The sequence below is a fragment of the Carcharodon carcharias genome, chromosome 2 (assembly GCF_017639515.1).
Source record: "Carcharodon carcharias isolate sCarCar2 chromosome 2, sCarCar2.pri, whole genome shotgun sequence".
NCBI classification, from domain to species: Eukaryota; Metazoa; Chordata; class Chondrichthyes; order Lamniformes; family Lamnidae; genus Carcharodon; species Carcharodon carcharias.
In genome coordinates, this window is record NC_054468.1 from 65123265 (window position 1) to 65148452 (window position 25188).

Consider the following 25188-nt stretch of genomic DNA (forward strand, 5'->3'; position numbering starts at 1 on the left):
GTGCTTATGAAGCAAGGTAGGCAAACAAACCTTGAAGTCCCGAGCGAAGTGCAGCCTGCCAGATGCATATTGCTTATGTGCTATTGCGAAACACGTCAGCGGGGGTGGGCAGATGATCCAGCAGGGGGAGAGGATGAGTCCAGTGGGCTGGCCTTATAATGATATGCTGATGTATTACAATGAGGTTCCCGACATCTGATGGAGTGAAACGCAGTCCACCCGCCATCAGTGGGCTGAGCGGACAATAGCAAACTGGTTTCACACTGTCATGAAACCGATCGCACCATATTGTCCACTTACACCACCAAATACGCCCAACACCGGCGGGCACGGAAAATCCCGACCTGTAAGTGAAACAGCTGGACATTTTACAATGCCGTGATATGCATTATGACACCGGGTGTTTTAAGTGCGATAGTAAGTCTGAACGTTAACTTCCACTTGAATTTCAACATATGAAAGAGATGTGAGTCCATGAAATACTTAATTAGTATCAAGCCAAACAGCTTAATTTTTGAAGTATGTAAATGTGCTCATCTAGCCATTGGAACAACATAAAGAGGCTAATTGATCTCCCACATCAATGTTCATGATTTGCCAGGGGTTTGGAGTTTATAACAGAAGAGAGAGATAAAAACTGGTCAATATTCTCATCAGTGGCTGTCACTGCTCTGTAAAGTAAGAAATTATAGTGACAATAAAATCACTTTGTTCTAAATAAAATAAACACAGTAGGTGACAAAATTATGCAACTGACCTTTGACAGCTGGATGTCAGCAGTGCTATTGTGGTTCCAGCTTCTATAATAGGTGCTGTTGTAATGCAAGGCTGCTTTTAGGGTAATTAGGGAGTAGCTGGGGTGTGACCGCCAAAGGCTGGGCTGTCTTTTTTCTTCTGGGCCCTGGCTCATGCCACTGACCCGCTGCCAAGCAACAGTCTACCAGGTTGGCTTGGCTAAATAGTGAACAGTTTCTTGCCAGCAAGAATGGCACAGGGAGTGAGTTGAGGGAGATTACTCAGGCTCAGTAAAGGGTGAGAGAGGACTGGATGGATGGAACCTCCACATAAAGCTTGACACATAGCAGGAGTCTATGATAGAATGTACAGCATCAAGTGGCATGACCTCATGACATGAGACAATGGGAGTTAGTAACAGCAGCTGAGGCTTAGGTGATCAAGAGATGAGGGGAGAACGATGACTGTAGATTTTTTTCTCTAGAAAACTTTCGTTACTTTGTTGTGAATGGGAATTCATTATAACCAAATCCCTGTCCCCACTGCTGCTGCTACCTGTAACTACCCCTATGAGGAGATCTGCTGTCATGGTATGACACATTCATCTGTCTTGCACCATCTTCACGCATCCACTGTAGCTCGTCTGCAACCACGCTGCGACATCCGTCACCTAACTACATCTAGGTCAAACCTTCTTTCTACCTCCCTCCAGTTTTCTCTCTAGGAGTGATCTCTGTAGCTTTTCAGCTCTGATCAAATGGCTGAAATACTGACATTTTCTTTTCTGGATGTCGCTTTTTAGAGTTCTTTGTATTCTTGCAACTTTAAGAACCTCTTCATTGGTCTAATGGTCTGCATATGGAATCTTTAATGTACTTCTTAGCATCCACCTTTCAAAGGCCTCTATTTTCTTCTACTGACCTTCATTTATTGTCCAGGTTTCTGAAGCATACAGACAAGTGAATAGAATGCAGCATCTTATGAAATTTTTCTTTGTTACAAGCTTGAGTGTTGTGTTAACACATCCTTCATCTTCACAGAATTACTTATGGCTATCTCTATCCTTTGGCATCGCATCTACCATCTTCTGTTATCAAACTTATCCACTTGTTCTCGTCAGCTTTATTTACCAACAGTCAAAAGCAGAAAAATTCAGTCAGTCATATGCCTAGCAACAGTCAATAAGATTGTCCCTTTTTAAATTATTACAGATAAATTGGCTTTTCTGAAATTAACTTTATGTTTCTCAGATATTTTTCTTTCCTTTTTTTTCCTTAAAAACTCACTGGCAGAAAAACATAAATAAAAACTATTTCATTTCAGTGGCAATTAGTTTGAATCTTTCTGTTCTCTTCAGCTAATTTTGACCTTGTTTATGTATTAATATGTAGGACAGAGATTCAAACAGTTACGATGCAATGCTCCTAGTATATTCCTTAAATGTAAAAACGGACGTATCTTTTGAATTTTGGAAGTCAGAAAAATGTAGCTTTTCGATCAATTAACTTGTCATGATATACCTCACTTGCCTCTGCCTAATAAAGAATGTTTCTGTTGCGCACACTGCAGCATGACTCTGGTCAATGCTGCTTTTTATGACACTAACCCTATTAGACAGTGGCTGTATTTGTTCACTCTCTCAGGCCACGTGGGTTTTACTTTCAAGCTCATTCAACTGATGTTTCAGTACCATGTGCCACATTGACTTGTTCATATAAATAGAGCAAATTAAACTGTCTCCAAAGATATCCTATCACATTTGTACCCCGAATCGCCTAGTTAACACGTAGGCAAGACACCACATTATCTGCCTGGAAAGGTCGACCCCTGGATATTAGATTCTGCCACAGTTCTCTCTTATACTAAACCAAGGGGAAACACTTAATCACCCTCGTCTTTTCAAGAAAAAATCAACTTAAAATTTGCCATGATGAAAAATCAATAAACCTGTAATTGCTTGGCTTATCATCATGTGGAAGGACAAATTGAGAAGTGAAGCTTGGCGTCTACACAAATTTCCCTGTAACACTGACAGTTTCAGGATCACTGGCTTGGAAAAGGGAAAGGTCTCCAAGTGATAATTAAATCTTCTCATGCTGATTTTCTGCCAAATTTATTTCCCAAGAGTGTATAACCCTGATTTGCTGGTTACAAACCGGGCATAACTAATCAATCCAACACAGATGCACTACCTCTCTTTGTAAACATCAATTAAAAAGGTATAAGAAGCTTTAAAAAATACTTAAAAAGAGAGAAGTTTCTTACAGTTTTGTTAAGGATCATTCCAGAAAATACATAGAGAAAATATTTTTGTCTGAATTTCTTTATTATTTAGTAAAAGAAGGTTTCAATGGGAGAACTAAATTGCTTAAACACTTTTTATATATACACCAAATGTGTTTGACTGTCATCTCAATAATCAAAATACAAGTACAGTCAATAGTAATTCTTTTTAAAATATAGTACTTCTGAATGTCAGGGAGCAGCAAGGTCATATTTCAAAAAGCTGTGCCACACAGCAGTACAGTTAAGTTCTGAGCACACAATTCAATTTGAAAAAACAAGCTGTTTTCTCAATTGTGTTATTGGGATGACGCTGAGTAATGATTGGATTTTTGAAATGAGAGAAAACTGATACCCAAATTATCTTGGCTAATCCTGGTGCAACTCCTCGCAAATGATGCTGCCATTGACCCAAAGGCAAGTTCTTGGCCCCCCCGTTCCTCTTGGCCAGGAAATGCGACAGGCAGACTTAAGATTGAGGTGCAATAGAATTATATTTCAAAACTGTTACTTTTTTGTGGCATTTCCTCCGACAGCCAGAATGCTTAGCTACAAAAAAAAAACCCAATGGAGACTGCTGCAACATTGATGCTCAGGAATACAAGTAACTGCAACGCTTGCACTCTGTTGATTAGCGTATTTCATCCAATTCCATTGCAGAAAGGAGGAAAGAGGGAGCTGACTAACATCAAATATGGTAGATGGTCTCCAAGTGCTAAATTCAGTATTCCATCAGGGTATTGAATTTGCATGCTAATTTATTCAATCCAAGGTAACTCAAAAATCAGCCAATACGCTTGAACTCCAAACTAACTGAAACTCAACCTCAATTGTAGAATTCAGTCCCGCAGGACTTGGAGCTTGGGGACTTGATGGTCATTAGCCAATGTGTGGCCATCATGGCTAAAAACATGAATACATTCTCAATGTCCATTCCTTACATTCTGCACATCATTTTGGCATGCCAAAAATGAAATTATGCCCCAAAAATACAAATCTGTGTACAGGCAAGCAATATTATTAACAGTGGTTGCATTTACAGTGATTGCACTTGTGCAATTTATTTCCAACTTCAGTTTTCTTGCTTCCCCTACAGAGCATCAAAGTCAAGGAGAGGGAAACACACTTAAATGTTGGTGTACACAAGCCACATAGTCATGCTTTCTCATAGCCTGCCAGCTCCAAAAATCACCACGGTATAAACTGATGATTGTACAGGCTGACAGGTACAAGGACATAAGGTTTAAAAGCAAATTTGACACCCTTTTCAATAATAAACGGGGCATTAATCAGCATGAGGTCTCCACACTAGAATAGAACTCTGAAATCTGCACTGCAGCCATTAGCAGATAGATAGCATGATTGCTCACAGTATCACTCTCAAGGTCGAATGACATTCTTAGAAAACAAGACCCTATTAGGAACTAGTGGCTGCTAATTGGAAAATGTAATATTCATATATATTGTATTTATAAATCTAATACAAGAATTGTTTTACAGCTTTCTATAATTGCAAAGAAATGATGATCAAATGTCCTTACGTCACAGGAAGCAACAAAGTATGTTGAAAATTTAAAGGGCTAATCTAATAATAAAAATTATAGTTGCATTTATATAGCACCTTATCACACTGAAATGTCTTACTCACTTCACAGAATTAATGATTTTTCAAGTGCAGTTACTTATTACATAGGTAAACATACTTTTTGGTGCTACTACATGAGCAGGTAACTGATGTAAATTATTGAATTGACAAAACTTCACACAGGTTTTTAAATCACACCATGCTAAGTATAAATATTTTACTTAGTACATTCTGGTACACATTAGTTACAAACAAATCGCCATTCTTGAAGCCGCAACTTGCTCCTCAGTTTACTCGCTGACTTCAAATATTTGGTAAAAGTTCCAAAAATATAAAATAAGGAATACCATTCACTGAGCTCCTTAAGTAATTGTTATACAAGATCAAACATTATTTAAAATTGCATGGTGCTATTAGAAATATTGTGTAATGCAGAACGACATTATTTTTCCCTGTCGTAAGCCCTCAGTTCGTTATGGATCATAGAAAGTTCATTGTGACAAAAATTTATATTGCACCAAAACCTACGTTTTGCTATTTTGCTTCTGAAAAGCTATCACAGGTACAATCATTGCAACTTAATGATTTTTTAAAAATCAGGTTATTACAAAAAATGGAAATTCAGTCACATAATAATTTAAATTGAGCAACAGATTATTGTGTGGCCAACAATAAAGCAATCCAATTACACTTGCATATTCCTGTTCATTTTTATTAAAGAAAACGCTATTTACCAACAGTTTCCTAAATATTATATGTCCTTCAGCTGGCAGTGAAGACTGTGGTAATTAAAAGATTTAAAGTAGCACAAACCCCTAGCCTCTAATCTAATGCCTAGGTCAGTCGCTTGTAGATTCTAATTTGTCCTCTATTTGTATTCATGACATGATGGTTCTGAATATTTAACAGCAAACCAGCAGGAGTGTATTTTGTAGGGTTTGGAGGTCAAATAATTTGATTTTCAAGCAGATTACAGTTAACATTATTGTCCAGTCATTCACTTGTTTGTTGAGAAGATATATAGAAAAAAGTTAAGCTAGGACTACTGCATCAAATCAACTACAGGATGTTACAAAAAAATCAACAAAGAAGAAAAAGGCAAAAATCAATATGCCAACATTTGCAACAATTTTATATTCTGAAAGGATAGAAAAACTAATTCACATTAATACAGTCATTTTGGATTTAATCAGCGTTAATTACTGCTCCGGGTGTAGTCCAAGGCATTTTCAGCCAGTCAGAATTCAAACAAAATCCACATGAAATCCAATTCTAAAGCTAAAGCAATTTTTAAAGTTTGTCCATAACCTGGAGGAATAACAAATACAAAGCAAAAACAAAAAATGCTGCAACAGTCCAGTTGTTATTTCAAAAAGAAAGGTTATCTTGAATGGGCAGCCTTCTTCAATTCTCAGGCAATGGGCTCCACAATGTAAATACATCAACATCATCATTGTCCTAACACCAGAAATAGATTCTGACTGTGTCGACTGATTCTCCAAAATAGAATTGTGATCCAGAAGGGAAGATAAAAGGATGCATGCCCCCAAGAACATTTTTTAATGCTTTTTAATTCCCTCAAATACTGGGACCAAACCCAACAGATGATTTACTCAATGTGGCTCATCAGTTTTCCATGGTTCAACTGCAAGCTCATCTTATCCCATTATCAATTCTGACAGTCAACTATCTTCTCTTCTCCAATCAATTAAACAGTTTGTTCTATTTCCTTTTGTTCGCCCTGGTCCCTTTCTCCACCCCCTCTTCCCTTAACCCTTGCTATTTTCCTTCTTACAAGCTCTTCATTTGTCATATCTACAATGAAGGACTACATTTGAGACACTGATATTTTCCTTTCCTTATAGATGCTGCCTGAATTGCTGAGGGCATATTTGGCACATTAAGTTTTGTTTATTTATGGATTGTATTGTATTTGTAATTTACCCTCTTTCAATTCATTCCTGTTTTGCTTTTTTTTTAAATTCTTATTTTCTCTTTGCTGTTTCTATATAAGACATCTTTTCTTCCGTGGCAGTATCCAGAGAATGCTCTGTGACACCCTGACTTTGCAAGAAGTGTGCCAAGCTGTAATTCTGGCAACAGAGCAACCAGCCACAAATCAAACATGGAAATAACAGCTGATCATCTGAATCCAAAACAGAACTCTCCTCAAGAAAAGCCAGTGACAGTAGCAGAAATTCGAGAAAATTACCATGCCATGATTCATCACTTAAATTATTTCAGTCATAATTCTGGCAACCAAAAGATTCAAAAGTTTCTATTGAATTCAGGAATGACAAAAAAAGTCTATTGCACATGCACAAAAGCAACCAGCATCACAGCCAACGTTTTGGATCTGAAATCACAGCACATTTTAGAGTCGATCTTGAATTAGCATGCTTTATTTAGTTGGAGTGGAAACCTGAAATAGGGAAATGAGACGATTTTCCCTGTACTTTTAAAAAACTTTATCTACATTTTTTAAGCATGGGAGAGTTGAAATATGGCTTTGAATTTGAATAATCTTTGAATTTTATGATAATCATGAGACAAGTGATGCATGTCTTTTGAACGTTAGAGAAGAGAATGGTCATAGTATAAACTATGCTTTGTTCCACGTGTTGATAATGCCTCAGTCAATTTAGGTAAAAACAGGTCAGTTTACCAGAAGCTGAAAGAAGTGAACAACAGAATATTTTGGGTTGATAGCAAGTACCATGTAATTCATAACTGTGTTATAAACAGTATAAAACAGTACAGTACAAAAAGTGCAGATAAGGTGAGAGTGACGATGCTTGACATCAAGGCAGCATTTGACCAGCTTTGGCATCAACGACTCCTGGCAAAATTGAAGTCAATGGGAATATTGGGGGGAAACTCTCCACTGATCAGAGTCCTACTTAACACAAACAAAGATGCCTGTGGTTGTTGGGAGCCAATCATCTTAGTCTCAGGGCATCGCTTCAAGAGTTCCTCAGGGTCCCAGGCCCAACCAGCTTCAGCTGCTTCATCAATGACCTTCTTTATTATAGGATAAGAAGCGGGGGTATTCATTAATGATTGCACTGTTCAGCACCAATCACAACTCCTCAGCTGCTGAAGCAACCTGTATTTATATGCAAAAAGACCTGGACAACATTCAGGCTTGGGCTGATAAATAGCAAGTCACATTCGCACCACACAAGTACCAGGCAATGACCATCTCCAACAAGGGAGAATCTCCCTCCATCCATGTCCTGGAGGTCGCCATTTACCAGAAACTTAACTGGAGTGGCTATATAAATACTAGGGCAACAAGAGCAGGTCAGGGGCTGTGACTTCTGCGGCGAGTAAGTCACCTCCTGAATCCCCAAAGCCTGCCCATCATCTACAAGGCACAAGCCAGGAGTGTGATGCAATACTCTCTACTTCCTTGGATGAGTGTGGCTCCAACAGCAAAGAAGAAGCTCGATGCCATCCAGGGCAAAACAGCCTGCTTGATTGATCCCCATCAACCACCACTGACACAGTGGCAGCAGTGCGTACCATCTACAAGATGCACTACAGCATCCAGCCAAGGCTCCTTCTGCAGCACCTTCTAAACTCAGGATCTCTACCACCCAGAAGGATAAGAGCAGCAGACATATGGGAACACCACCACCTTCAGGTGCACCTTCAAGCCACACACCATCCTGACATGGAACTATATCACCACCATTCCTTCACTGTTGCTGGGTCAAAATCCTGGAACACCCTTCCTAATAATACTGTGGTTGTACCTACACCACATGGGCTGCAGCTGTTCAAGAAGGTGTCTCACCATGAGCAACAAATGCTGGTTTTGTCAGCGACACTCACATTGCTTAAAAGAATAAAAGAAAGCTTTCAGTTTTGACATGAACTGTACTATTGTGAAAGTGTTCAAAGGGTTTCCTGCCTCCAATAAAAGGACAGAATCTCTCCGTTCATTTTTCAACTTGATAGAAACTGAGTCTAAGGAACTTCTTCATTTTGTGCCAGTGAGGTAGCTGTCCCTTCAGCCTGTGATAAAGCTTTAAAGGCATATTTCATTTTGGAGGTGTATAAAGATGGCGTAAAGGTTATATGGGAAACATTCAGTGCCGATAGTCAGGATTCTCTTCCTCCTTGTTACATTAAATTCGTGCATAAGCTGTTGGCAGATTTTACAAAGCACTCAAAAAAGTAAAATGAAGAAACAACATGCATCTAGTGGGTGGAATAATATGGGGGTGGGGGGGGTGGGGAGGTGTGTGTGTGTGTGTGTGTGTGTGTGTGTGTGAAAGGCATGCACTCCCCCAACTGGAAATAATGTCGGTGTGGAACCAACAAACTAACCTCACAGCCATAAAGCTGAGAGCGGCTTCTGTCCCTCATTGCTAACGTCACAAAGTCAAGGGGAGCCAGGAAGGCATCAGTGGTTGCTGCTTGGACTGCAGAAGAACAACACCAAGACTTATGGACTCCCAGAGCAGGTAAGTCCAGGGTCTTGGACCAGGGGGGTTTGATTAAGTTAGAGAGATGGCCGGGGAGCAGGTGGGTTGGGAGGGGGGTGGTGGTGGAGGTTGGGGAGGGATGGGGTTTAAGGGAGGGAGTAGGTAAGAAGGGAGGGGGGGTTTCAATTTTAGGGGGGCTGCGCAGCAATTGGCATACAGCAGCTGCCAAAGAGGAACCCCACCCCCTTCCTTTCTGCCCTTTAAACATTTAAGTAAAAGAATCGGGCTGCCCACTCTCACCCAGCTGCTCATGCCAAACGTTTTATGGTGGGGGCAGCATATTATCACGATCATTTGGCTTGATAACAAGCCTAATTGACCCTTGGTTGGCTCCAGGTTGGCACTTGCCCAATTTTACTTGACAGCGCCCCCTTCCCTGCCCCACAGAATCAGTAAACATTCCCACTAGGGGCATGCAAAAGTCAACCCAGTGACTTTCATGACCTCAAGATGTCCCAAAGTGCTTTATAAGTAATTAAGAACGTTTTGCAGTAGGTACTACTATATCGCAAGGAAATGCTGTAACCAGTTTGCACACAATATCCCACAAATAATCATGAGAAAATGACCAGATATTGTCCTTTTAGTAATGGTGACTGAAAGATAACTATTGGTCGTGACACCAGCAGAATTCACTTAATCATTCTCTGGGCGATCAGCTCAGGCTACTAACATTTATCGATGAGGAGTGAATTTGAGGAGGAATATGGGACTGTCTAGATATGTTACATTCCTTGAGAAATAGTATGATTTCAAGACATTTGCTTTCAAACAAATGTCAGTCCTCTTACAGGAAGTGAAATGGTCTGATATTGAAAAGTTGGCTGAAGGTCTTTGTATTGAGATTGATTTCAACAAGCTGTATGATGAATATTGCATCTTACAGCAACTAAGATGAAAAAATAATTTCAAAGGAGCAAACAATTGATCAATAAGGGTGGAATTTTTTAAATAAACACAACAAAGTAAGAACAGTGATATTTTTAAACTTGCATCTTTTACACTTCCAATTCTAGTTTTAAATGCACACTGTGAAATGTTTTCAGTTTAATGGCTCAGCTTTGGACCAAAGGAAGGATCCCGTTAAGCGGAAGTCTTGTGAAAACAGAGTCACAGGTGCTGCTGAACTACAGGGTGTCTTGTACATGATTATGTCAAAAAGCAAAAGTCTTCACAGTTGGTGAAAGTACCATAAAACCAATTTAAGACGAAGGAAACTGTCACCAAAAACCTTAAACTGCAAGGGATCCAACCTTTATAAGTGCAATAACATTTGCAAACTCCAGCAATTAGTTGTTATGTGTTCCTGTTTCACACGATCAGTTGTCACATGATTAAACCTCTAGATAAGTCCAAGCAGAGTTGGTGATCTGGAGCTGCAAATTGGGCATTTATCTGCCCAGGACAGCAGGTAGCATTCCTGATCCCAAAGTTGTCTTCCTTGGAGGGACTTGCGTGAAGGGCCAGTAGCCAGTTTGTTAAAACAATTTTATTTTTACAGTTGGAGCATTTCTCTGGGGATTCAGTCTGCTTCCGAACCTAGATCCCATGACTGGGGCCTACATTAGCTAATGTGGACTCTATGATGTTTCACCTCACTAGGCATTCCATCCTCCACTGACATGATGGTTCCTGTGATACGACAATCTCCACCTTTCGCTTTCTGTTTCTGTTCTTTCTTTCGCTCAGATACAAGACTTCTATAATTTCTCTTTGTTTATTCTCAACATGCATTGCCCCCACATCAAGATGGCAAGGAAGCAACTGCTCTTACGACCTTCACTGCTTCTCTGAATGCAGCCTCTAGGTATGTGAAATTGGTCGTGATTGACTGCCTTCACATGCTCCTTCCGGTGGGCTTCACTATGTGGAGAATTGTGAGCTAAATGCTCCTACTAGCTTTGTGACATATTAATTTAGCTTAAAGAAAATAATTATGCCTGCCCAGTGTGAGTCAAAGAGGCTGATTCTCCCCTCCACCATGTCCAAAACATCTAGATTTTACTGGGTGTCAATCAGTGCTTAAATGTTGATGTGCCGATGTAGATAGTGAAAACTCAACTTGCAGTGACTGGGAACAGCTGCTAAACAGATAAAACTCACAAACACTTTTTTTAAAATCAAAGGTATCTTAAAAAATGTATTAACACGGGGAGTTAGCACTTTTAGCTAGCTGAGCAACAGCCAAACAAGTCATGATAAATTTTGAGCAGCAACAGCCCATCCTTCCTTCCTCAGACCTAATCATACAGGTTTCCATGAAAGAGATCATTGAAGGCTGCCAACACAAAGGTAAGTTTCAATATTGTTACTCGCCATATTGTGGAGGAGGAGGATCAGATGTGCTTCTCCCAGCTCCACATTAAATCTGTGGACCGCTGGTAGTCACCAGTCTCCCTCCCTCCGATTTCCTTCCTCCCTTCCCAGACTCGCATATTGACCTTGGCTGGTGTCCATGATGATTGATCTTGCTTCCTTGGAGACCGGTTGGTAGGTATAGTTGAGGAATAGGAGGCACAATTGTGTAGGTGTGGTTGAGGGTTGCAGGGAGAAAACAGGAAGGTGGGGCTGAGAGATATGAGAAGGTGGACAGGTGGGGTTCATGTTGGGGAAGGAAACAGTTAACTCACAAGGAGTTCATTTGCTAATTAACAGTTAACAACCTAAGTACCCATTTAGATGTATAAAAAGGAAAGCAGGTGAGGCAAGTTCTGTTTGTAGAGAGTTTTATTCACCTGAAATAAAACTCTCTATCTGAAGGAGTCTGACTTGGTCTCAGTCCTTATTGCCAAACAGCTATTGAAGCTTAACAGTGGTAGCAGAGAACGGTTGTTGCTTGTAAGTAAAAGATTGGAAACCAAGCTTTCTTCGGACCAAAAGCTGTATTTGGAGCTAATTTTAAGAGCAAAGTGGTTTGGAGTCGCTCAAATATGGCTGAGTCAAAATGTACAGTGTTGGGGTATGATTACCCACCAATGTTTTCTGAGCGTCAGCCATGTGATCAATGGAACAATGAAGTAACCATGTGGCCAAATTAAAAACAGGGAATGGCCTTGGAACTTTCCCTACCATATGAAGGCAAAATAAGACGTGAAGTATTTTCAGAGTTGGATCCTGAGCACAGATGAAGGCTTGGAAATATTATTAAGTTTTATGGATGAAATCTATCAAAAGGATGATTTATAAAGTGCTTACGAAGTGTGGTCAGATTTTGACAAATTTAGGAATTTGGAGGTTGTCTCCATAGATTAAATAATGGAATTCAGTGGACTATATGCAAGATTTCAAAAGTTCCATCTAGAAATTCCCCAATCAGTGTTGGCATTTAAGTTACTAGACTGTGCCAGAGTATCGAATGTGCATGGGCTTCTAGTTTTAATGGGAGTTAAGTTTGCAGAAAGACACATGCTGCTAGAACAGATATCAGAAGCTCTAAAAAAATTCCTCTGCAAACATTCCCTTCCGGCAGTGTTCATGGTGCAATTGGGTCATTTGGTGGTAAGACAGAAAATGGAGGATACAATGTTAGCGGGATGGTGAGATCGTTTAGAAACAGGATGCAGGCATTATTACGAAAGGAGATTTATAACTAGAAACGATAAGGACAGAAACACCTTTGACAATTATGGCAGGAGAAAAGAATTGGGGAATTACAACAAAAGAATGAATCCCAGAGATGCCGAGGGTGTGGTCATTCGGTGTTTTAGATGTGATTCGAAACACCATTATGCAATGAACTGTCCTAAACGATATAATGTGTTTGATATCAAACATGAGACAGAAGACTCAGAAGATGATGGAGATATTGACCAAAGAGAGGGCATTGTATTAGTTACAAGAGGTTTCAGCCCAGTGATGAATATACTGGTTGCAGAGTCCTTCAGTTGTGCGGTGCTAGACAGCGGACGCACGTCTACAGTCAGTGGAATAGACTGGTTAATATGACAAGGACAGGAATAAGGTTAAGGAATTTGAGCGCTCCACCAGTTTTAGATTTGGAGATCATAGTATCCTAAAATCTTTAAAAAGGGTAGTGATTCCCTGTAAGGTAACTGGAGTCAATCATTTCATCAGCGGACATAGTGTCTGGCGAAATGTTATTACTATTGAGCAGACGATCAATGAAGAAAGCGCAAATGAAACTGGACATGGAAAACGACAAAGTCATTGTATTTGGAAAACTTGTGGATTTATAATTTATGCAATCTGGACTCTAATGTATTCCTTTAATGAAACCTAACATTTCTGCTAAGGAAATTAGTGCTATCAGCATCAGGGATAAGAATTTACAGGGCAAAAAGCTAATTGTGTTAAAATTACATCAGCAGTTTGCCCACCCTTTTAAAAATTTTGCTAAGGGATGGAGAGTACAATAAACTTAGAGGAGTTAAATAATATATGTGATATATGTAAGAAATACAAAAGGACACTGTCACAGCCGATAGTGAGTCTACCTTTAGTGAGGGATTTCAATGAAGTTGTGGTGACGGATTTGAAGTGTGGGAGAAAGAAAAGAACATTTTATTTTACATTTCATAGATTTGCAACAAGGTTTAGCCAGTCAACAATCATATAAACTAAGAAAATAATTGTGGATCAGGTAATGCAGAAGTAGGGACCAGATTGGGACCAACGGCAAAATTCCTCACTGATAATGGGGGGGTAGGTAATTTGCTAATTTTGTGTTTCGGGATATGTGCAAAAACATGATTATAATAGTTATGAATACAGCAGCAAAAGCCCTTTTAGTAACTGTGTGCATGAAAGGAATATTGCGGTATTAGATGAGATGCTTCATAAGATTCTAGCAGATAGACCAAGCTGTAAATTAACATCCACTCTACAATGGGCTGTCCATGCCAAGAATACATTGCAGATGGTTGGAGGCTATAGTCCATATCAGTTGGTTTTTGTAGAAATCCAAAAATTCATTCAGTCATCCCCCAGCCTGGGAGGGAATTACAATTTACTCTTTAAGCATTCAAATGCACTACACGCAGGCACATAAGCATTCCCGAAAGTCAAAGTTTCAGAAAGAATTTGGCAAGCCTCAAGATACAATGTACGGCCATCGGAATCTATTTTCAATCAGGGAGACAAGGTGTACTATAAAAGAAAAGGCCTGAATCCAAAGGCCTGGGAAAAGTTATCGATAAAGATGGTAAAACAACCATTTCATAGCATGGGAACCAGGCCATTCAGGTACACTCATCAAGGATAGTGGGTGCAGATTGCAAATTTGCGGGTCCAGAAAGGGTTGTAGGAAGTGATGAGGAACCATGTACTTCTCATACCCATTACATTACATTGCATTGCATGATTATGAGGACCAGGCAGCTGAAGTTGACAGGATATCTGAAGTTGAACACAGTAATTTGGACGAACAAGGTGAAGCAATTTGTTCCAGGGGACAACTGCCAAAAGCTGGCACTAAAGTTCCATACTTACCAAAAGGGGCCAGTCAATAGCAGGATTTAACAATTGTAGGTAGAGCAGGGAAGGCCACGGGAAAATAGAAAAACTAGTTAAATGTATGAGATAAAGGACAGGAGGTTAGGCTTATGGATTGGGAACATGAAGTACAAAAATGGAAGGCATGGACATGCAGTATCAGTTCAGACAGTGGGTCTGGGAATGAACATGCCTCTTGAAAGAGATCGCAAATTGTTGAAAAAACATCTATAAATGGGAGAGGGAGATCAAACAGCAACAGTCCAGAGGGGGATAGAGGGCATAGCTTAATAAGGTCAATAATATGGCACAAATAGTAATGCTCCAAGGTGCAGGAGCCCATGTGATCAAGAAGTCTTAGTAGCTTCAAACGAGTTAGATGATAAATTAATAAAGGATGCCAAACTGCAAGAACTATATACTTGGAAAGAATTTGGGTTATACGGTATCAGATAGGGGACAACCAGCTCTGTCTCATAGATGGATATGTACAGAAAAGGTGCTTCCTGATGGGACTTATAAAGCTAAAGCCAGGCTTGTGGCATGAGGGTTTGAAGAAAACTTAGGTGACCAGGATATAAGAGTAGATTCACCTACAGCAGGAAAAGTTATTCTGAAGATCTTTTTGGCTCTGTTAGCTACAAATGTTTGGTAACATTAGACCATTGATATTAAAGCTGCTTTATTGTAGGAGCACTAACTTCAAAGAGAAGTTTTTCTTGGTCCATCGAAAGAGGCACCAAATGTAGAAGGGACATTCTGGAAGCTAAATAAATGCGTACGCAGTTTAAATGACGCCTTGTGAGTTTGGTATTTCTGTGAGGTCATTTTTGTTAAAGTTGGGTTATCTTCAGTTGGAAGCAGACCCGGCAATGTTTTAATGGCACCATGGAGGGAAACTTGCAGGCATCTTTATAATGCATGCGATGATTTTTTGTGGGGAGGTAGTAGTGAATTTGAAACAATTGTCATTAATGAACTCAGAACGGAATTCAAAATTGGAAGTCAGGCCTCTGGTGCGTTGAAATATATTGGATTGGAAATCAGGCAGAGCGGATCACAAGTCATTTTACATCAGCACCCTTACTTAAAATGTCAATCCCATTGCAATTAGTCATGGTAAGGCCTCCCAAAAAGATACAGCAGCTTCTGAAACGGAAAAAGAGGAACTCGGAAGTCTAATTCGGCAACTCAATTGGCTAGGCAAACAAACAAGGCCGAATGCCAGTTTTGACATTTTGGAGTTAAGCTATAAAATGAATGATCCCAAGGTTGAAGAAATCATTAGAGCAAACAAAACACTGACAAAATTAAAAATGGAGCAGTGTGTTTTGAAATTCCCATCTTTGGGTGATCTTAGAAAAATGAAACTGTGTTTAGTGACACGTCGTATGCGAGTCTATGTGGTGGATTTTTCAGTGCGGGAGGATTTATAATATTTCTCATGGTAGGGGGAGGGAGAAGGTAAATGTTGCCCTTTGGTATGGGAATCTAAAAAGATATGAAGATTTGTAAAAAGTACATTGGCAGTGGAGACTCTTGCCCTTATTGAGGCGGTAGATATGGCATTCTTTATATCAAAGATGCTGGCAGAAATTTTAAATGGACAAGAGTATTCAGGAACGGTACCTATCGAATGTCTTCTAGACCATATGTCACTTTGGGGAAAATGTTCATTCTACAAAGTGTTAACGAAAAGAGATTGCGCATTGACATGCGAGCTTAACCAATGCTAGAGAATAAGGAGATTTCCAAGATCAAGTGGATTGATAGCAGCTACCAAATGTCTGACTGCTTCATGAAAAGAGGAGTGAGCTCCAAAAAGTTATTGGAGATCCTCAAAGAGGGACGTCTTTTCCTTTTGAGAAGACAAAAAGTAATGTCCTTTATAGCTATTGGAGCTTAACAGTTGAGACATATAGGGAGAAGATGGGATTGTGAGCGATATGGGGAGAAAGGGGTAGGTCAGTTTGAGGAATATGTGTCTGTTTGCTCTGGTTACTTTCTTTATGTGCCATTTGGAATCGGTAATTAAATTTTCCCAGAACAATAACTTTGTTAGTCTTTTCCATCTCCCTGATCTCTGTACAGATTTCTTCTTCCATTTCCTTCTCAGGGTCAGGTGTGATTTAACTTCTTGGTCTGGCTCTTTTCTGTGTGGAACATGTATATTTATTTTTTCTCCACAGTAAACCCATCATCAAACAGGAGTAAAGAAAGAAACGCAACATAAATTTAAAACACCTTTCACAGCCACCAGGTGTCCCAAAGTGCTTTACAGCCAATAAGTGTAGTCATTGTTGTAAAGTGCGGTAGCCAATTTGCTCACAGAAAGCTCACACAAGGAACAATGTGATAATAACTAGATAATTTTTTAATGCAATGTTGATTGAGGAACAATTATTGGCCAGAACACCAGGGAGATGTTGTCCTTTGAAAGAACCATGGTGTCTTTGAGGTCTACCTGAGAGGGCAGACAGGACCTTAATTTAACGTCTCATCTGAAAGATGTCCCTCAGTACAGCATTGAAACGTCAGGCTTGATTTTTGTGTCAAGTCCTGAAGCGTGATAATTGAGAGAACATCTTGAAATGAAATGTTTCTTCTCCCACCACCAACATATTCAGGTCCTTACTTCAGCAGCCCTGCATTTGCTTGTTGACTTGTGAACAGCTTTTCTTTTGATCCAAGGATTAATTTGAAAAGATGTTTTAATTGTTCACTTAATTTTCAAACAATTTCCTTGATGTTCAGTTAAAAAGGTAGTACTTGGGGCCAAAACAGGTCATGAAATTAAAACTTAACTTGTTTAGGCTCAAGGCAGTACTTGCAAAAAGTAGCTAAATGCAACATGAAAGGGATTAAACAGTTACATTCTGCTTCTGTCACTGCACTGAGGTGAGGAGAAATTTCTTCACTGAAAGGACTGTGAATCTTTGGAATTCTTGACCCCAGAGGTTGTGGATGCTCCATTACTGGATATGTTTAAGGCTGAGGTTGATAGATTTTTGGTGTCTCAGGGAATCAAGGGATATGGGGAGCAGCGGGAAAGTGGAGTTGAAGCTGAAGATTAGCCACAATCATACTGAATGGCAGAGCAGGTCTTCTCCTGCTCCTAGTTTTTATGTTATGTGAAAGTTAAATGAAGGAGAACAAAACCTACATTTTATTCGAAAGAATACTTCAGGCTATCTTCTCAAATCTTAATAGACAATGCTTTCTAAGGATGTTAAGTGATCTGGAAATTCCATTTGTTTTATTATTTCTCTACATCTGCAAAGATGCTAAGAAAAAGGATTTTTCTATTTGATTTATTTCAGAAAAATTGTTCCCTTCAAAATATATAGTTTACAACAGGAAGGCAGACTACAGTCACAGTCCATAGTTCTGGCTATTGGAGTAGTGATTTCAAAAAAGACAGCTTGTGAGAAACCAAGTTAATGGCAGATACATTTGACATATATACTCTTTCTTAAAACAAATATTTGTTTTTTACCCAAGAAAATACATAATTAAGCCAAGTAAAGTGTCGCAAACATAATATTTGTGCTCCAGAACTTGCCGCGCCCCTAGCCAAGCTGCTCCAGTACAGCTACAACATTGGCACCTACCCGACTATGTGGAAAGTTGCCCAGATATATCCTGTACACAAGAAGCAGGACTAATCCAACCCAGCCAAATACCGCCCGATCAGTTTACTCTCAATCATCAGTAAAGTAATGGAAGGGGTCATCAACAGTGCTATCAAATGGTACTTGCTTAGCAATAACCTGCTCAATGATGCCCAGTTTGGGTTCCGCCAGGGCCACACAGCTCCTGAACTCATTGGTTCAAACATGGACAAAAGAGCTGAACTCCCGGGTTGAAGTGAGAGTGAGTGCCCTTGGCATCAAGGCAGCATTTGACCAAATGTGGCATCAAGGAGCTCTAGCAAAACTGGAGTAAATGGGAATCGGGGAAAAACTATCTGCTGGTTGGAGTCATACCTAGCACAAAGGAAGATGGTTGTGGTTGTTGAAGGTCAGTCATCTCAGCTCCAGGATATCACTGCAGGAGTTCCTCAAGGCAGTGTCCTAGGCCCAACCATCTTTAGTTGCTTCATCAATGACCTTCCTTCCATCACAAGATCAGAAGTGGGGATGGTTGTTGATGATTGCACAATGTTCAGCACCACTCGTAATTCCTCAGATACTGAAGCAGTCCCTGTCCAAATGCAGCAAGACCTGGACCATAGCCAGGCTTGGGCTGACAAGCTGCAAGTAACATTTGCATCACACAAGTCAGGCAATGACCATCTCCAACAAGAGAGAATCCAACCATTGCCCCTTGATGTTCAATGGCATTACCATGAATTACAATGAATTCCCCACAATCAACATCCTAGGGGTTACCATTGACCAGAAGCTGAACTGGACTAGCCGTATAAATACTGTGGCTGCAAGAGCAGGTCAGAAGCTAGGAATCGTGTGACAAGTAACTCACCTCCTGGCTCCTCAAATCCTGTCCACCATGCACAAGGCACAAGTCAGGAGTGTGATGGAATACTCCCCACTTGCCTGGATGAGTGCAGCTCCCTCAACCCAAGAATCTGGACACCATCCAGGACAAAGCAGCTCGCTTGATTGGCACCACATCCGCAAACACTCACTCCCTCCACCACCGATACACAATAGCAGCAGTGTGTACCATCTACATGATGCACTGCAGGAATTCACCAAGGCTCCTTAGACGCTCCTTCCAAACCCATGACCACTACCATCTAGAAGGACAAGGGCAGCAGATAGATGGGAATACCACCATCTGGAAATTCCCTCCAAGTCACTCACCACCCTGACTTGGAAATATATCGCCATTCCTTCACTGTCACTGGATCAAAATCCTGGAGCTTCCTGACTAACAGCACTGTGGGTGTACCTTCTCATGGGCAACTAGGAATGGGCAATAAATGTTGGCCCTGCAACTGAAGCCCACATCCTGTGAATGAATTAAAAAAAAACTTGCAAATTCTGTCTATTGAAATTCGAAAACGCATCCCGAAGTATTCTTTTAAAAATAAATGTTCTCACAATGATACAACCAAACCACCAAACAATAAACTGTAGAAATATTCAGCTTTTACTACTCAAGTCTTTAAATAAGCGAGTTCTTGACTTGAGTAAATGAGCAGTTATCTATTTTCCACAATTCATTTCAAAATTGGCAGTGATTTGGACATTCAAGAAAGTATTCCACAATGCTCACTACAAAATTTTAAGCATTATTTTGCTAAAATTCATTTGTTACCTTGCTCTTTCTTCTTTTTGGCATCCTCCTCTTTCCTTTCCTTAGCCTTTAGTACTTCATCTGCTTTTGCTGAAAATTAAAAGTATAATTTTAAGATTCTGAATAATTAATATCATTAATCATCAAGCCCTTTGAAAATCAGGTTGCAAAATAACCATTTTGCTTTTTAATCAATTCTTAAAATGATTACGTTTTGATTCTTTCTCCACTGTTTCTAAGTACAGGTCACAGTTACTGGTTGAAAGAATAAACCCTACACCTCTAGTAAAATTTGAATTTAGTTTTCAAATATATAATATCCAACACTCCTGCCTCACTTACAATGCAGCTGCAACAATGGATTCTTAATTGCAAATGATGCAAATTAATTTACTTGGATGCCAATAAGTAGTAAAAGTCCACACCTCTTATGTTGCTATGAACCGTCCCCAATACAAAAAGGTGAGGACCTGGCTGATGTAAATAATATGAATTCTTTCTGGTCTCCCAAACAATGCACTGAAATGAGATAATAGTTGGCACCTGCCCTTGTACATAAATTGTATATAAATACCGAGGAGACCAAATTCTCAGTTTGAATCAAGCATAAAAGGACCAATATATTTACAATGGAGCATCACAATTAATCAGAGAAAGGTAACTAAACTGGATGTGTCTTGCAGCATTTATATAATTAAATGTCCCAATTCAATTGACAAACCAATTGTTAAATATTGAATGGTTCTTGCTTAAGCAAATTAAATATAAAAAACATGAAATAAACAAAATCCATCTGGCATATTTCTTCCAAAAATCAGAAACAATCATTTTGTTATGGACTCCAGGCATCTTCTCCTGAGTAGCAATTTCTTTCTGTCCCTCCAAAGCAATCGAAATGAAATTTCAGAATTTATGTTTAACCTTGCATTCTATGTGATACAACTTTGACCAGTTACATTCTGGAAACATTCCCATTGTTTCTGAAGCCAGGAATCAATATATTCCATAGAAGATTTATTTACTAGCCTCTTCCTCCACTTATTCTCAGAATTTTCAGGTTTGCTTAGTTGATTATCATACCAGAAGCAGATATTGTGCAGTTTTTCTGTGATTGTACAAGAAGGGTCCACCCGTTAAAAGTGCATGGAACTGACACTCCAACTTTGCAGAAAGAAACGGTTTCAGATTTATAATTAAACACCTTCTGAATCAGTAAAATATTTAAAATGATTATGAATTTAATTAGGCCTGTTGTTTTTTTCTGTCTCCAAAGCATGACATGCTTCTCAGGCAGCATTTAAATGAGCATCATCTTTCCTTAGAAGAGTGTTTCACAAAGTACTTCCAAATAAAAATACAGCAAGCTTCATTTTCATCATCTCATGGTTTAATTTCTGACCTAATGTACAAGTTTTCAATTTTCTTTGGATATACCTGCTCCTTACATCAACTATTCCCACAACTGTTTTGCTAATGTCTTGAATTTCTTTGATGTTTCTTTTCATTGATTGACTGAGAGAATTTTTCTACTTCGGTGAACAAATATTCCACCAATACCTCCTATCTATTTGTTTATTTTTGCATTCCTTTTCTTTAAGTATTTTAAAATTACAATTTATATTATGTAGTGCCTTTAACATAATGAAATCTCCCAAGGTGCTTAACGGGAGCATTATAAAACAAAGTATGGCACTGAGCCACATGAGGAGATATAAGGTCTCCTTACATGACCAAAAACTTGGTCAAAGATTTTAATGAGTGTTTTAAAGGAGAAAAGCAAGGTAGAGAGGTGTGGGAGGGTATTCCAGAGCTTGGGGCCTTGGCAACTGAAGGTATGCCCGCCAATGGTGGGGCAAATGTAATTGGGAATGCACAAGAGGCTAGGATTAGAGACATGCAGATATCTTAGAGGGTTGTGGGGCTGGAAGTGATTACAGAGATAGGGTGGCGCAAGGCCATGGAGGCATTTGAAAGCGAGGATGAAAATTTTAACATCAAGACTTTGCTTTACCAGAAGTCAATGTTAGTCAGCAAGCAGAGGGGTGATAGGTGAACAGGACGTGCTGCAAGTTCATACGAGGTCAGCTGAGTTTTGGATGACTTCAAGTTTACTGACAGCGAAATGTGGGAGACCAGCTAGGAATGCACTGAAACAATCAAGTCTAGACAAAAAAAGGGCATGAATAAGGATCGTTTGTTTTGAGCTTGGGGGCTATTTAAGGTTGACTATTTTTATTTGTTGTGATCAAGTTAAATTTAGTTGTGGTTAAGACCATCGACCTCACAGCCTGTTTGAGGAAGCTAGTTATCAGAAGCTGATTTTGCTTAAGTTGCTAATTTTGATGATGGCAGATTGCAGCCACGACCAGACCAAGTACTGGGGGCTGTAACATTGGGATCTGAACTGTGCTGGGATGAGATTTCTTGTGAATCACATAACTAGGGAAGTAGAGAGAGCTTTAAACCAAACAAGGGGGGTGAGGAATCAAGCTTGGGTAGGTGTAGCAAATCAAAGAGTAGATTCAAGGCAAGGGAGCACAATAGTAATAAGGGAAATGTGGTCTAGAATAGCAGGAACGGATAGAGAGATAAAACCTAAGGATACACCAATAATCAAGACTAGATGTCACAAAGATAACAAAAAGACAAAACTAAAGACTTTGTATCTGAATGCACAGAGCAGTCATAACAAAGTAAATTAATTTTAGCTCAAATGAAGTAAATAAATAGGATCTGATAGCCATTACGGAAACATGGCTGCAGGATGACAAGGATTGGGTCCTGAATATTGAGGGGTATATGACATTCAAAAAAATTAGGAAGCTAGGTAAAAGTTCGGGGCGGGGGGTGGGGGTAGCACGGTTGATCAAGGATGGCATTGGTGCAATAGTTAGAGATGACCTTAGTTCAAGAGATCAGGATGCAGAATTGGTTTGGGTGGAGATGAGGAGTAGTAGGGGAAAGAAACCACGAGATGGAGTGGTCTACAGGCCCCATAACAGTAACAACAATGTAGGACAAAGCATATAGGAAGACATATTGGGTGCTTGTGATTCAGGCATGGCAATAATCATGAGTGATTTGAATCTACATATAAACTGGAAAAATCAGATTTTCAGTAGTAGCCTGAATGAGGAGTTCATAGAATGCTTTTGAGGGAATTTCTGAGAGCAGCATGTTCTGCGGCCAAACAGACAGCAGGTTATATAAGGCTTGGCATTGTGTAATGTAACAGGATTAATTAGTGACCTCAGACTGAAGGCACCCCTCGGTAGCAGTGACTACAATATGCTTGAATTTTACATCCAGTTTGAAAGCAAGGAGAGTGGGTCGAAGACTAGTATTTTAAACTTAAGTAAGGGAAACTGTATGAGGCATGAAAGCTGAGCTAGCTGAAGTGAAGTGAACTGAGATACTCAGCTAGGTCAATAGAGGAGCAGTGGCAGGCAGTTATGGGGATATTTCAGAATGCTCTGAGTAAGTACATTCCTACTATAAAGAAAAATTCAAATGGGAGGACTCACCATCCGTGGATAAGTAAAGTGGCAGGTCAAATGATTGGTCAGAATATTAAGAACGGCAGAGAATAACTAGAAGGTAAATCAGGAGAAAGAAATTTGAGTATGAGAGGAAGCTAGCTCGAAATGTAGAAACAGGTAGCAAGAGTTTCTACAGGTATTTAAAAAAGAAAAGAGTAAGGAAAGTGAGTGTTGGTCCTCTAGTGAATGAAAATGGGGGATTAATAGAAGCTAATAAGGAAATGGTGGGTGAAATGAACAAATATTTTGCTTGTCTTCACTATAGAAGATACAAAAAACATTCTAGTATAGCTTTAAATCAAGAGGTGGAAGGGAGAGGGGAACTCTTACAATCATTAGGGAAGTGGTGCTGAGTGAACTGGTGGAGCTACAGGCTGACAAATCTCTGGGTCCTGATGGACTTAATCCTAGGGTCTTACAAGAGGTGAATAATGAAATAGTAGATGCACTGGGGTTAATTTTCCAAAATTACCTGGTTTCTGGAAAGGTTCCATCAGACTGGAAAGTAGCAAATGTACCCTTCAATTCAAGAAGGGAGGGAGGCAGGAAACTATAGGACAGTTAGCTTGACATCTGTTATAGGGAAGCTGTAGAGTCAATCATTAAGGAGGTTATAGCTGGGCACTTAGAGAAACTGAAGGTAATAAGGAAGAGTCAGCATGGTTTTGTGAGAGAAAAATCATGTTTAACCAATTTATTGGACTTATTTGAGGGAGTAACATGCGCTGTGGATAAAGGGGAGCCTGTAGACATACTGTACTTGGGTTTCCAGAAGGCATTTGATAAGCTACACCTCAAAGGTTGTGGAAAATAAAAGCTCATGGTGTAGTGGGTAACATATTAGCATGGATAGAAGATTGGCTAGCTGGCAGAAAACAGGGTATGCATTAATGAGTTTTTTTCTGACTGGCAGATGTGACGAGTGGAGTCCTGCAGGGGTCGGTGCTGGAGCCTCAACATTTTACAATTTATATCAATGACTTAGATGAGGGGAGTGAAGGCATGGTAGCTAAATTTGCAAATGACACAAAGATAGGTAGGAAAGTATGTTGTGAAGAGGACATAAGGAGGTTACAGATGGATATGGATAGGTTGAGTGAGTAGGCAAAAAAATGGCAGATGGAGGATAATGTGGGAACATGTGAAGTTGTTCACTTTGGCAGGAAGAATAAAAAAGCAGAGTATTACTTAAATGGAGAACGGCTGCACAATTCCGAGGTGCAGAGGGATCTGGGTGTTCTCGTACATGAGTCACAAAAATTTAGCATGCAAGTGCAGCAAGTAATTAAGAAGGCTAATGGAATGCTATACTTTATTGAGAGGTTTTAAACATAAAAGTGAGTGAGTTCAGAAGATGAGTCATGCGGACTCGAAACATTGACTCTGTCTTTCTTTCCGCAGATGCTGTCAGACCTGCTGAGTTTTTCCAGAAATTTTTGTTTTTGTTTCAGATTTCCAGCCATCTGCAGTATCTTGTTTTTATAAAAGTAAGGATGTTATGTTTCAGTTATTCATGGCATTGGTGAGACCTCATCTCGAATACTGTGTGCAGTTTTGAACTCCTTATTTAAGGAAGGATGTAAATGCGTTGGAGGTGGTTCAGAGGAGGTTTACCAGATTGATACCTAGAATGAGCGGGTTGTCTTATGAGGAAAGGTTAGACAGACTGGGCTTGTTTCCACTGGAGGTTAGAAGAGTGAGGGGTGACTTGACTGAAGTATATAAGATCCTGAACAGTACTGACAAGGTGGACACGGAAGGGTTGTTTCCTCTTGTGGGTGAGTCCAGAACTAGAGGGCACTGTTTTAAAATTAGGGGTCCCGTTTTAGGGCAGAGATGA

General features: G+C 39.7%; 1 protein-coding gene across 2 annotated transcripts in view; it reads right to left on the bottom strand.

Moving 5' to 3' along the window:
• rsrc1 (arginine/serine-rich coiled-coil 1) overlaps positions 1 to 25188 on the bottom strand; it is a 468003-nt gene that overhangs the window by 62167 nt on the left and 380648 nt on the right. For both annotated transcript variants that reach the window (XM_041176225.1, XM_041176232.1), the window contains one exon: positions 19831 to 19899. In XM_041176225.1, coding sequence (XP_041032159.1) covers positions 19831 to 19899 — 69 coding nt within the window. The remainder of the gene's footprint in view (positions 1 to 19830; positions 19900 to 25188) is intronic.